The 13,847-nt window shown below is 34.5% G+C and overlaps 2 protein-coding genes across 3 annotated transcripts; one reads left to right on the forward strand and one right to left on the reverse strand.

Moving 5' to 3' along the window:
- The first annotated feature begins 776 nt into the window (after positions 1-776).
- On the forward strand, positions 777-6,249 carry LOC136410123 (aminoacylase-1-like). Of its 2 annotated transcripts, none has more exons than XM_066392097.1 (8): positions 777-887; positions 1,286-1,435; positions 2,905-3,074; positions 3,133-3,304; positions 3,360-3,506; positions 3,560-3,747; positions 3,858-4,087; positions 5,476-6,249. In XM_066392097.1, exons 2-8 carry the CDS (start codon positions 1,333-1,335, stop codon positions 5,681-5,683), a joined length of 1,218 nt encoding a protein of 405 aa, XP_066248194.1. In that variant the 5' UTR covers positions 777-887; positions 1,286-1,332; the 3' UTR covers positions 5,684-6,249. The 2 variants fall into 2 exon arrangements, with proteins under 2 accessions (XP_066248194.1, XP_066248195.1); XM_066392098.1 differs by lacking the exon at positions 5,476-6,249 and adding an exon at positions 4,982-5,312 and having other exon boundaries at positions 787-887.
- On the reverse strand, positions 6,082-11,786 carry Pi3K92E (phosphatidylinositol 3-kinase 92E). Its single transcript, XM_066392096.1, has 17 exons — positions 11,644-11,786; positions 11,221-11,464; positions 10,299-10,530; positions 9,965-10,239; positions 9,654-9,909; positions 9,307-9,494; positions 9,021-9,251; positions 8,759-8,958; positions 8,431-8,596; positions 8,147-8,379; positions 7,943-8,086; positions 7,627-7,887; positions 7,298-7,486; positions 7,099-7,232; positions 6,765-6,916; positions 6,414-6,704; positions 6,082-6,357 (listed from the first exon to the last, which is right to left on the reverse strand). The coding sequence occupies exons 2-17, from the start codon at positions 11,368-11,370 to the stop codon at positions 6,229-6,231; spliced, it is 3,231 nt and encodes a 1,076-aa protein (XP_066248193.1). The 5' UTR covers positions 11,371-11,464; positions 11,644-11,786; the 3' UTR covers positions 6,082-6,228.
- Between the last annotated feature and the right edge of the window lie 2,061 nt (positions 11,787-13,847).

Genomic DNA, 13,847 nt, shown 5'->3' on the forward strand with positions numbered 1-13,847 from the left:
GGGGATTTACGTTTTCCATCTGGTGTATCGCGATTTAAATCAAGTGAGGTCTGCCGTCAGTTCACAATAAGTATTGCATAGATGATATACGGAGTGTCCTTTTTACCAGCCCCACCATTGGGATCTCGGTTATCTTAAGAGATACGAGGGCGGTTAAATTAGTACAAAATTGTGCAGATTAAAGGTCAATAAGAATACATTCTTGAATCGACAGTGTTGCCGGTACTTTTTCTAATATCTGTGAAAAACTGAAATTTTGGTTTTTGCTTATAATTCTGAAATTACATATTACAATAGGATTTAACCGAAACATCCTTAAGAGTCCGTAATACTTTTTAACAGTGTTATCAGTTTTCTTTTATTACACAAAATTCTCAAGGCGTGATATGCAAGTTGAGAATGTCGTGTTTTTTAGTTCGAATATGATATTTTCGAGTTTTAAAACGTTAATTTACTGATATTTAGAGGAATAATGGCAACACTGCGGATTTCAAAACGTATCCTTATTAAGCTTTAAGGAGCGCAACTTTCCCCCATTTAACTGATCTTAAGATTAACGAGGTCCGATGGCGAGGCTCGTAAAGCAAACACGCTGTAGACAACTTAGGTTACAAAATAAGCGAAAACTAAAATTGTATAGGGCAACAATCACATCTAGATAACTTATTTTGTGCCTCTCTATATTTATCTAAAGCATATTATTTAAAGGATAATAGAGAGGTATTTAACGCCAACTGATAAAATAAAAGTAGAGGGGCCTGTTTCTAATAAGAAAATAAGAGTCATCCGGACGTACATATGCACGACGTATCAGATATTGTGAGGAGTTTACTGTAATTTTTCGTTGCGCTAGGTACCTGTGTCACGTATTTTCTAGTATATACAAGGTAAGTTAATTAAATAGTATTAGCTAAACAAGTAAGATGTCGATTAGTGATTCTTACATTTCTTTTATTTTCTTGTGGGTCTACTATGGGTTAAATCAATAATACAGCAACTGATTTTTGGAAAAATCTTATTTTTGAGTGCTTATCTCTTTACGAAGAACTTAAATGTACAAGATGTAGCAAAGAGTAGATATGATGATGGAGTTTATTTTTTCAAATAGAAACATTCTTATGTACGCATGCATAATTCCTAAGAAATTTGGCCCGTGAGAAACTTTTACTTCCAAATTAAATTGAATATTATGTATTCGCAAAAATTGGCTGGTTACTCCGTGTAATTCGAGTGCCATGGGAACGCTGCACTCTATCCGAAAACGCCATTTCTCTGACTGTTTCAGTTGACACGCCTGTCAGTCGTCGAAAACACAAGCAACTTAAATTCAAAATGCCAAACTCAGCTGATCAGAAGGACGCGTTGGATGACCAGGCGATTAAGAATTTTCAAGAATACTTGCGAATTCCAAGTGTTCATCCGAATATCAACTATGGTAAGCGAAAATAGCCTAAACTTATCCTCTTTGTACTTTTTTCGTCACGTCGTTCATGCAATAGACCTAAAATCGAACTTGTATTTACGCAATCTGTTATGCTGTAATCTATGATTTTGTTACTTTTACTTATTTAAATCGGACCAAGAGTTAACGCTAATCTGAAAAGTGATGGAACGTTGGATTTGGACGGAGCACAGCGATATGGGTTGCAAGAAACAACTAAATTCTACTGAGGTATCTTAGAGATACAAAGTTACCCACTTAAGCTTCATAAAAATATTTTGCCTCCACGTCGGATATTTGAGACTAATAAGGGTTCGAATTAAATCATTTCTGTCTTCAATAACATACTGCTTGTGATCTCTATACTTAGAATAAGAGAGCAAGACTTGGGCGAAATAAGCTCTTTTCTGATCACATCCACAAAATGATGATTTACTAACCAAACCATTTTGTCATAAAAATTTGTCCCCTTAATAAAAATCTTAATGTTGATAAGATTATTAATAGTAAATGACATAAGCATATTTGTTGTTTACTTAATTTTGCTTCTTTTTATTATTGTGTATCTATTCCCCTTCTTATAAATTGTTTTTGAGTCAGTGTGATGAGTATGGTTTCCTTCATCTTTTTGAGTTCAACATTAGTTAAAGTTTAATTCCTCTCAATTTCCTGTTGAACTTCGATGAAACCTATCAGTGTCTTAGAAACTTCTTTCGAATGGATAGGTAAAAACAGCAAGGATTCCCTGCCTACTGCCAGGTTCATTTTTAATGGTCACTGGTTATTTAGGCATAAGCCTTGTCCTGAATGCATATTCAAATGTGTCAGTTCTATTTGAACAGGAAAAAACCAATTGTGGATCGTCAGTCAGAAACATATGCAAGGAGTCCTGATCAATTTACTGCGTATATTTCTGACTCTGACCATCGGATATCGGTTTACCTCTCAGTTAGAGTAGACCTGTTGCACTACATTATTAGAAAAAATTAAGTGTAGGCAGTTTAATATCATGAAGGGCACTTAAGATAAAAATAACATTAAACGAATTAGTTTACCTAAGATAATGCCTAAAAAATTAACAGTTCGTGACTTTATGTTCCCTTCAGCAAAGGTCCATAAATATGTCTGTTTTAGGAGAAATGAAACCTGTAAACATTGATGTTTCTTTTCTACATTATGATTCTTTTTGTAACCATTTAATAGATAGACTGTTGCAGAAAAACCTTAGGAACGTACATTATAAGTACTGATAGGACTGAAAAATTATATACATTTTTAAATTTGCATAAATATTGACTCAATCGTCCTAAACCTATTTTTATAAACCTTATGAGATCGATACAATCATGAAAGAACGTTTGGGTTAATGTAGAAAAGCAATCAAGGTAATATATTTTATTCCCTGCGAAATATAATATACCATCATGGGCAACATACAAACTGAAAAATTTCCCCATCAATAGAACCGTGCATTAAGTTCCTACGCGCTCAAGCAAAGAGCTTGGGTCTTCCCATCATGGTCACTTGGGTAGTTGAAGGAAAACCTATCGCCATTATTACATGGACCGGATCCGAGCCTACTTTACCCTCCATTCTTCTGAACAGTCACATGGATGTAGTGCCTGTATTTGAGGTACCTTAAATGGAACAAATCCTCCAAATCGTACCACTATTCTTAAAATAAATTGCAGGATAAATGGACTTACAAACCATTCAGTGCCCACATAGACGAAAAAGGAGACATTTTTGCAAGAGGCACTCAGGATATGAAATCTGTGGGAATTCAATACCTCGAAGCTATCAGGAGATTGAAACTTGATGGGGTAACTTTGAAGCGGACGTTGCACGTTTCGTTTGTTCCTGGTTATTAATATTAGTTACGTTACTCAGGGTAGTGTAATATTTGGGTGTTTTATAGAGGAAGAAGTTGGAGGAGTGGATGGAATGAAACCATTTGTGCTCACTCCCGAGTTCAAGAAATTGAATGTCGGATTTGCATTAGATGAGGGCATGGCCACTGAAACTGATACTTTCGCGGTATTTTACGGAGAAAGAAATATTTGGCGTAAGTTTTATAGATAATAGTTTCGTGAAAAAAAAAGCTTTCATAATATTTAGATATGATTATTCACTGTCCTGGTACACCTGGCCATGGCTCTCTGCTGCTGAAGAACACAGCAGGCGAGAAAGTCGCTTACATTTTGAATAAATTATTTGAATTTCGAAAACAAGAAGTGGCAAAACTGGCCAGCGATTCTAGCCTAACTCTAGGTGATGTCACTACTGTTAATTTAACTCAGGTCAAGGTAAGAAACATTATTATACTTTAATCGACAGGAATTTGGTTTTAATTGACTGTTATTAATATTTCTTGCACCTACACTGTGCTTAAAAAAACTATTCTTTTTTGTTATAGGGTGGAGTTCAGTCAAACGTAGTGCCTCCTGAACTAGTCATAGTAATAGATTGTCGCCTAGCAGTGACACGTGACAATGAGGCATTAGAGACTCTGGTCAATCAATGGTGTAAAGAAGCAGGGGAAGATGTTTGGATTGAATGGGAGCAAAAGGAACCTCAAGTGGGAGCCACCAAACTCGATGCTTCTAATCCTTATTGGGTAGCTTTTAAGCAAACTATGGATGATCTGTAAGTTTTTTACCGGTTTGTTTTGATATGTTCTAATGTCGCATTGTGCTAGTTTAATGCTCTAACCCACATACTAACAACTTTTAGCTTTCTTTAAGGTTTTCCACACTCGATTCGATCATTAATTTCACCTTTGAGTGAATATAAAACAGATTTTAACCGGCTTAGTGACTAAAAATAAAAATCCACGTGCTGAAATTCGAAAACCGGTTACTCTATGTATGGAAAAAGGGGGCATTTCTTTTTTGATCGTTTAGCATTAATCAAAATTGATATTGACTGAGAAATTTCCAAGATTCTACACTTGACTAAACTCTCTTTAAGGGCAATTCAAAAAACTATCTTCAGTTATAGCTAATACAGTATATACCTACCAGTATTAACATCAAACATTCCAATTTCAATATAGCCGTGCCGCCGGATTATGCTCTAGGAAATGGCAAATCCCAACGTCGGGAAAGTCTAGCTGCAAAGTTTTGACCCGGAAACATGCATTTGAACTTCACCATTATTTTGAGGTTTAAAGTTACTTTAAAAGCAGTAGCACTATCCAAGCTTACCTAAAATAAAGAAACCTAAAGTTTCAACTATCCGGAACATATTGATTTTCGCTGCATGCTTTGTGAGTGTTTTATAAACGTATTAGGTGACGTGTTGATGTCCTGAACTGCCGAAGTTGGTAATGGTTTTGGTTTGAATTTCACGTGTCATGTGGTAAAGTGTGCTTTTAAATCTGTGACCCATTTGGAAGGTTAAGGTTAGTCTATAAGTTCATTTTTTTATGCACTTTTAAAATTTTGCACCCTGTGCTAGTGTCTGTAACGCAGCTACTAATCAAACATATTTTTCTTGTAATAGAGCTAAATTTTATTTGTTCCTTTTTTTATTTTTTAGACATCTCAATCTCAAAACTCAAATATTTCCTGGCGGTACCGATAGCAGATTCGTACGTTCACTCGGTGTACCTGCTATTGGATTCTCGCCGATCAACAATACGCCCGTTCTCTTACATGACCACAATGAGTATCTTAATAAAGACGTATTTGTTGAAGGTGTTGGCATTTATTATAAACTCTTGGAAGCCATAGCTAATGTTTAATCAATATCCGTTCCAGATTATTGTTACATTGTTACTGTTATATATGTGTATGTAAGTATGTACCAAAGTGCCTCAAATATTGTGACTGTAATCATTAAAGAATATATATGGGATGTTGGAAAAACGTTATTATTTGTATCATTTAAACCCCTTAAACTGGTAATCTTAATCGGCCAATTATGTTCTTACAGTTTCAAAGCTTTTTACACTGCTTACTTTCTCCCTTTTCTGTTCCTTGTATTGGATAAAACATGGTTAAGTTTCATATTCGTCTTCTATTGAATTTCAGCAATTTGGGCCTAGATCCAATCATATGTCCCGGTGGTACTGATGCCAGATATGTGCGGCAGCAAGGCATACCGGCCATTGGGTTTTCACCGATGAACCTGTCCAAGCAAACTTTGCATGCACATAATGAGTATTTAAATAGTGACATATTTTTGAAAGGAATTCTGATATATTATAAAATTCTAATTAAATTAGGGAATTTATGTTGAAGTGGTAGATTTGCTTATTTATTTAATTTATATAAAAGATACTTAATTTTACGATAAGCTAAGGACTTCTGTATCTAACCAGTCAAATTTCATGTTAGATAGAACTGTTTCTAAAGGGTGTATCTCTTACCTTTGTCAAAATCTCTAAACGTAGGTAACTAATTTGGGGCTCTCTTTGATTTTAAAATCTATATTTTTTACTGTTTTTAATGACTTACTTTTAGAGATAATAAATGTATCTCGTCTATTATTTATCTAGAGTTGTGCAGTAGATATGTATCAAAAAATTTCCTATACATACCAACTGTCTACCAGAAAAACGAAACGAGATTAGGAGAAAAGATCTTTTTATTGCGTTCTTCGTCTACACAAATACGTAATAGTAAAAAAACAACAAATAATGATTCTAATATATTGATTTACATGTGTATTGTAGCTTTAATTAGATTAAAGAGCTATATTATACTTACTATTGGCACATATCGTAGATTCCGACTAAACTTAAAGTTACTTTACAAGTTAAATGTACAAGAAAATTAGTTAAACTAAGCCTTGTTATTCTTGGAGATATTGTGTGTTGCCCAATTAAGGGAAGTCTTCCACGAATTCGACAAAGCCTCGTCAAACTTGGCTTTAAAATGTTTAAGCGCCTCTTCGTCAGTTTTGGAAAGAGCCTGAAGAAAAAATACAAATTTATTGATATAAATCGATGCTTAAGCTTAACACAAACCAAAGTTTCCCTAATATAGAGAAGGTCCTTTTCTGAACTAAGCTCGGGCAAACCTGTCGATATCATCATGGCAAACAAAGATAATATTAAATTCCCGTGTTTTCGTAGTATCATGAAAGCGTTCTCACAATACATACGGAAATTTGCAAACTCTAAAGCATTTGTCGTGTTCTGGCCCTTGTTAATTACGTATACAAAATCGTGGGTCAGCACAAATGGGACCCGTTCTCGCTTAATACCGAATTTTTCTTTAAAATGACCAAGAATATGACCAAAATCTATGTGAAACAGCTGCAAATTAAAGTTAGAGTAAATTTAAACGCCGTTGGAGGGATGCTAGGAGTAACTTACTTGCCCAGTTTCTTTAATCATAATGTTGTCTGAATGTCTGTCGGCTATGCCTAATACATAGGTGGCAACGCAGTATCCAGCACATGAAAAGGTGAACTCTTCGATTGCTTTTGCTAATGACTTGTCAGTGCGATTACATTCGTTCAACCAAGCTTAAAAAGACGAATTTATGTGAGAAGCAGTTTTTGTCGTTGAATATAAAGAAACTGACCAAAATATTTTTGAACTTATGGACAAAATCATAATAGGTAGAAAGAGAACAATTTAAAATCGGAATTCCCAATAAATAAATATTCCTTTTCAGTTTCATAAACATTTTCATTTGTAAACTTACCATATATTGCATCCTTCCTAATATACGCACTTATTGAGCTTTTTTTCTGGATATTCGCTATCGTCTCAGACTTGAGCACTACCTGTATCATTCCAAGTCGATGATCCAATGATATACAATTATATGGGTTCATTCTTATAGAAAAAAGATAATTTTGAACACACAGAATCATTGACGCATTCATTCTTGCCCTGCTTACCTCAGGTCATAGCCCTCTCGTTTCCATAACCTATCCATTATCTTCAGCATTTGTAACGTAAGCATATCTTGTCTCAAATCATCCCCATTTTTAAATATTATGGAAACATCTTCTCCATATCTATCGTACTTTTCGTATAGTATCCAAAGAGGTTTCATTTTGCTGTCCATTACTCTGCACTTCTCGATCCTAAAATATTTCGAATACCCACAAGAAAATAAGTTATAAACATTAAAGTTCATCAAACAAATTTAAATAGTCATAAATTTTTAGCAATTGATATAATTTTCATATGTCCAATCCAGTAATTAACTATCGAGAAAGCATACCTGATTGGACCACATCTAAAGCTAGGATCCAAGGGGCTTCGCACCGTATATTTTTCATCATTATTGCTCAAGCACTCTTTTAAAGCTTCTTTTGCTTTCTCCTTGTCTCTCCTACTTCGCACTACTTCACTGCATTTTCGCAACTTTTCAACCGACTTCAATTGGAGCTGCAGGATCGGAATGTGTTCTTGACTCCCTCGACAATACGCTTCAAGTATTAGACCAAATTTCACAGATACAGCTGGCATTTGCATTTCACTTCTGTAATATAACTGAATTACGACCTAAAGTACATAAAGACATTACAATGCATTACCTTAAATGCCAAAATAAATAGTGTCCGACTCTTTGATTTGTTAGAGCTCTTTCAATTAAAAACTTGGTCAATTCGCATTCAAGGTACAACTCGTGTTTGATAGCCTGCACTAATTGTAGGAGGTACAACAGGAGATCTTCATCACTACAATAAGCCAAATGTTAATTGCTATTTATATTATTTAATTTCAGAGTCTGGACGAACCTAACATCTTTCAGGCACTTTACGGCAAACTTTCTAACTTCTTGATCTGCATAAGCGTAATCGAGCAATTCCAATGATTTCTCTACCGGGAGCTTCGGCCATTGACTTAATAACTCTATAACTTGACTCACTTCTTCTCTTTTGTCCCAATCTATACAATTAAGCAATCTAGGAAATATTTCAGGCATATGGCGCAACCACACATGCCGATACTTCCACATTTTTTTGCGGTCCTTAAAAATAATTTTATTACGATTAGAGGTAAAAAATTAGTAGTTGATTACCTGGTCGTGGAGATCATAAAAATTCTCCACGTCAGTAATCAGTCTTTTACAGGATTCCCTTGTTTCGTTGTCGATGGTTTCAGGAACTTGTTCTTGCTCTAAAGTGCGTGCAAATTCTAGGATTGTCCTAGTACAGGGATATACTATCGTTTCGTCATTCCGGAAACTAAAATAATGCAAAAAAATACAATTACTGCAAAAGTTTTAATCTAGAAAAGTTCAATTGAAACACACAATAGTATCCTGAATGTCAATAATTTAACGGCAAAATTTGTGATTTCCCGGTGATTAGAAGAGTTCGATTTATTGATCTGTTATCTGTCCTTACCTTTGAAAGTACACAGTTAAGGCAGTGGAATATTCAGTATTCGGATTACTGACCACCGTCCCTAATGGATGCAACACTTCATCTGATATTACATCTTCAGCATATGTCCACATATAGAGCGTCATGGCCCCAGTTTTAAGTTGGCCTTTGAAATCGTACACTGAAGTATTGGCCCAAGCTATTGGGTTCATTAAACTTTCCTAAAATATTTAGTGACATACTTAATGGATGTGAAAATTTTAAAGCTCCAGAAGTCACAAACCGCTTTGGATATATCCTTAGGTTTCCTAGATTTGGTACCTCTAGAGACCTTGTTGACTTCATAAATCACAAAACATAACTTAGCATTTCTGGGAATATTGCAAACTTGAATGTCAAACTCTATAGGAACATCAAAAACAACTTCGCACTTTTCCGAAACAGGTAATTCATCAGTTTTAACTGGCTGACATAGAGGTTTTCCTCCGTGAAATAGTCCTACTTGAATACCGATCTGCAATCGTCATAAATAGAGTACTGGTAAATAATAACAAAATAATACATGCTACCTCTAAAGCCCGTTTAGTATCACAGTTGACTTTACTGGCAGTATTCACTCGAATAAGATAATTATCCATAATATTCCAGGAAGATGTGTTGCTTTTCTTTTTTCTTAAGGTGTTACTGGAACCTGTAGGGTCTGTAGTATTCCCTCTCAATACGCAACCATCTATATATTCATAATCGCCATGAACAACTGAAACGTTAAAGAATCAATTGAATATTATTGAATTTACATCTTTCAACAAATTTTGGTGAACAATAAACAACTTCTCTCAGTTCAAATTTTATACGGGATTAGTCGCTTTCACTGAAAAAATATTAAAGCATCTAGGAAATTGTCCGTATATTTTACCTGGTATCCTATCCGTATGTACCATCAGCAAAGAGGGTGTTGCATGATCTCGAATGCAGTCTTGAATGTACTGATACTCAATCAAATGTCGATCTAATAATAAATACTCATCGCGGCCACAAACTTTTAACACATACTCAGTTCCCTGTTCACTATTAATTTTCAATATTTGTGCCTTTTTTGCTAGACTCATTTCCAATAATTTCGAAGGTTTAATAGCTCGAGAAACGCTGAACTGAAATGAGCTTTGTAGAACCTACAACAGAATATTCACTTTTCATTGATTTTTGGTATAAAAATAGTAAACCCACTTCTGGAGATTGATCCGACTCAATAGCTCCATATTCACTATCGCATTTTATCTCAATCCTAATTGGAGGGTGAAAACCATGGCTGCCGTAATCATTAACTAATTCATTCAAATAAACAGAGCTTATAGCAGATATTCTTGGAGGAAACTGATATAATAATTTTTCCTTCCATGATGCCTGGTTTCTTTTCTTGGCTATCTGTTCTCCCATTTTTTTCATATTAAAGCGAAAATCGTTAATTTCTGAACTGTTGTATGCCTCAAATTCTTGCAGACCTAATTGTTACAAATTGCTATATAAGTAAATTGCTTATGTAGTTTGGGACAGGAATCACCTTTTCCTATCAAATGGCCAATAGTAACATTAATAGAACGGTCTATCGAATTTGGTATACACTCAGACACCATCAACACACCTCCTGTTGGTCTAATATCGCAGAGTCTTCTTGTTTCATCATTTAATTCCTCTATTTCAGCCATAAAATTAACAATTTTATATAGATATTGAGACGTGTCAGTTTGGAGCTTCCCAAACATGGGATACTTAGAGGCCTCATCCCATAGGTCCTATTATAATTATGCAGAATTAGATAATTGAAAATGAAAGGAGTACATGTAATACCACAGGAAATATGAGTAGAATTCAATTCAACAACATTAATCTGAGTTATTGAGCAGAATCTAAATAAGAACATATTTGTCTTAATTTAACCACTCATGTATGTTTTATGTTTTTAAAAGATCCCCATATATTCCTATGATGCTATCACCCCTTGTATATATATACAAATTAAACCTGATATAGTATTTTCTCCTTGAATGCATAATTCTTTGTATAATTCAAGGTGTAATGTAACTATGATATTCCTAATTAATATTTGATAAGGAATTAATAAAAATGCCACAACCATTTACATGAAATGCACTTGGAAATACCCAAGAAAATATCATGTTACATATCTATTTTTCTAGGTACCTATTCTGATGACTCTTTTGCCATCAAATTTCCGAGATTAATTCAAATTATGTCGGTTTCTCATTTTGACATATAGTGAGTATGTGAATAAATATCTTTTTTCTATATCAAGAATAAGCCTTACTCTAAGACAAGTTAAATTAAATTACAATAAGAAATGCTTTACTAGATTTAAAATGTATAAGAGCTAGTCTCTGAGCTGTGCCACCAAGTAAATTATCTGACTAACATTGTTGAAGATCATTTTCTCTTTACTACTTACACTCAAATTTGTTACTTACCTCCTTAATTTCCGCCAAAGAAGCATTGTAATTAACTTTGAGCAAAACCAGTATACCATTAGGAAGTAAACAGCTCAATTCAACTATGGGATTCTCCGAAGAAAGTTCATTCCAGAAGTCTGGCATATACTCTGCCGGTATTGGGACCATTATAGCTATGCTAGTAGGTACATTCTAAGCAAAACCTTCACTTTCAAAAGTATTCTACACTTATGCCCTCAAACACTTTTTATTAAAGGGTTTCCTAGAATATCATCTTCACTTTACTTCAAAAGAACAGCAGCTGTGTGATGTGGTATTTATTAATACTGATGTAAGAAAGTAAACTACCAGTAGTGGATTCGATAACGTTTCAGTTTTTTAATAAAAAAGTGCGTTTTTCTTTTTATTATTAAAATTTTAAAAGGAAATTAATTAACTCACAATTCCGAATAGAACAACAACAATCGTCACCGTCACCTCCTCACTTCTCAGCACTACTACTACTGACTTTGATGGTTTGATAGATTGGAATTGACATTGACATAAATTTGCACCACTGACGGTTGCCTGGAACCGTATTTGAAGGTGTATAAATATCGCCTGTCACATTAAGCAACGTTAGGTTAGGACTGCTGGCATAATCTGAACTCAGTTTCTATAAGTTTTACCTCGTTTTAAAACGTGATTATCATAGCTGAAATTAACTAACATCACTTAACATTAGATTCCAAATTTAACAGTTACTTATCCAATGTTGCTGTTAGGACCTGCGCAGAGAAGCACAGTCGACGTGACAATGCCGCCATATGTCAGATCGTTTTTTAGGTGTATGTCAAAGTTTTTATTTTTTACTTGAAGATTTCAAAATACGTCAATACTCCCACTTTTTGAAATCATTAACCGCAGCTCAAAAATAATATGAATTAATCCTCACAGGGATTGGATAGTCCTAGTTTGGTCCTCTGTATAATGAACAGCGAAGCTAACGATGGCTGTATGAGTATATTCTTGGGTTTCGTTTTTCAGGTAGAAAATGTCCATATCTCCTGTTTCTAACTTACCTCAGCATAAGATATTAAGGGATCCAACTGTTTGTTTGTATGGTATTCCCTTCTGGCAAGTAATCTGTGAAATTTTAAAACTTGGTCTTCAGGTTAGGATGCCTGATGTGTATTGTCTTGACCTGAATTTGCTTTATATAATGTGACTGTCTGTTAAATGATGAATCAGTCTTTAGTTGCTTTATTTCCATTCCCACAAAAAAATTGAATCTTTAGAAGTTATAATTATTCTATCGTCAACATATAATCCCTAAAGCACTGAAGTGTTTTGTAAGTATCCAGGGTTTTACAAGACTCCCACTATTCAAACGGTAGTATTGCCATTAAAATAGAAAAAACTCTGTTAGGCACGATAAAATATTCTACGTCCTTTATTCTTCAAAAATCTTAACTAACTACTCCTAAGACCTTGGTGCAGGGATCGCATCGTCGGCAACCTTTTGTTCTTAGTTTCAGTTTTGTTTACAATCATAACTAACGAATAAATCCCTCGTACCAGACTAATTTCTGTAACAGGGTATTAATTAAACCCTAGCCATTTAACATAATTATTTATAATAGTTAATACATATAAATACAAAAGAGTAATAATAATTACTCGGTATCCACAATATATGGTTAAGTCATAACATATCTATTATCGCTTATAATTAGGTCATTAATCAGGACATACTGTATAACACATACATATGTCGAATTTTTCGTTGAAATAATTATACTTTTGAGTCTAACAAAAGAATTTAAAAATAAACTGATAAGAAGGTGCCCACTAAAATACGTAGGAATGTATGTATTGTAATTTACGGGTTTGTTAAGTTAGATATTTTGAAAATGTGGCTATTAAGTTTTACGTTTAAAATGATCTATACTCTTGATAATATGGTGAAGGTGACGGCATATATAGAATACCATTATAAATAAATGTGCTATTTGTATGCTAAAGATCTCACCGATTCTGTTCATACATTTGAAGGGGGGTTAATTGAGTTCCTTTTTCGCTGCATCGTTGGAAATTGAGTACGCCAAAATTGGTGGATGTCAGCAATTGTGTGCAAAATGCAGGGCTAGATCATTTCCTTTGATATTTCAATCCCTACGGCCGGCTTCAGGCTTCTCTTTCATGAACGTTCATTATAATATGGGTCAGACAGGTATACAAGCGAAAAGGTTTAAACCGGCACGTTTAAACGAAACCATGCTGGACAAATTTTACAACCACACTACTTGCTTGTGAAACTTCGCCAAAAGGTTCACCGTCATCAAACTTCGCTTTCAGTATTTCTTCTAAGTTTAATTTGGGAACAAAAACGGTTTTTGTGCCCAAGGACGCATTTAGATTTCGGTTCTACGTTTTACGAATTTTGCCGCCATAATGCGCATTTTGAAGTTGTAAATAAGCAATGTTGCCGTTTCGGTCTTCGTTTGTGACTTCATTTTCACAAGAATTGTTAAGACCATTTTATACTACAGCGACACTGAGTCTTCAGTCAACCGAAGCTCAAAATTTAATGTGCTGAAGAGCAATTAGCGCGTTCGTACTGATTACATGAGATGTGAACATGAGCGTCTCTTGATTCCTAGCAT

The sequence above is a fragment of the Euwallacea similis genome, chromosome 7, assembly GCF_039881205.1.
Source record: "Euwallacea similis isolate ESF13 chromosome 7, ESF131.1, whole genome shotgun sequence".
Classification (NCBI taxonomy): Eukaryota; Metazoa; Arthropoda; class Insecta; order Coleoptera; family Curculionidae; genus Euwallacea; species Euwallacea similis.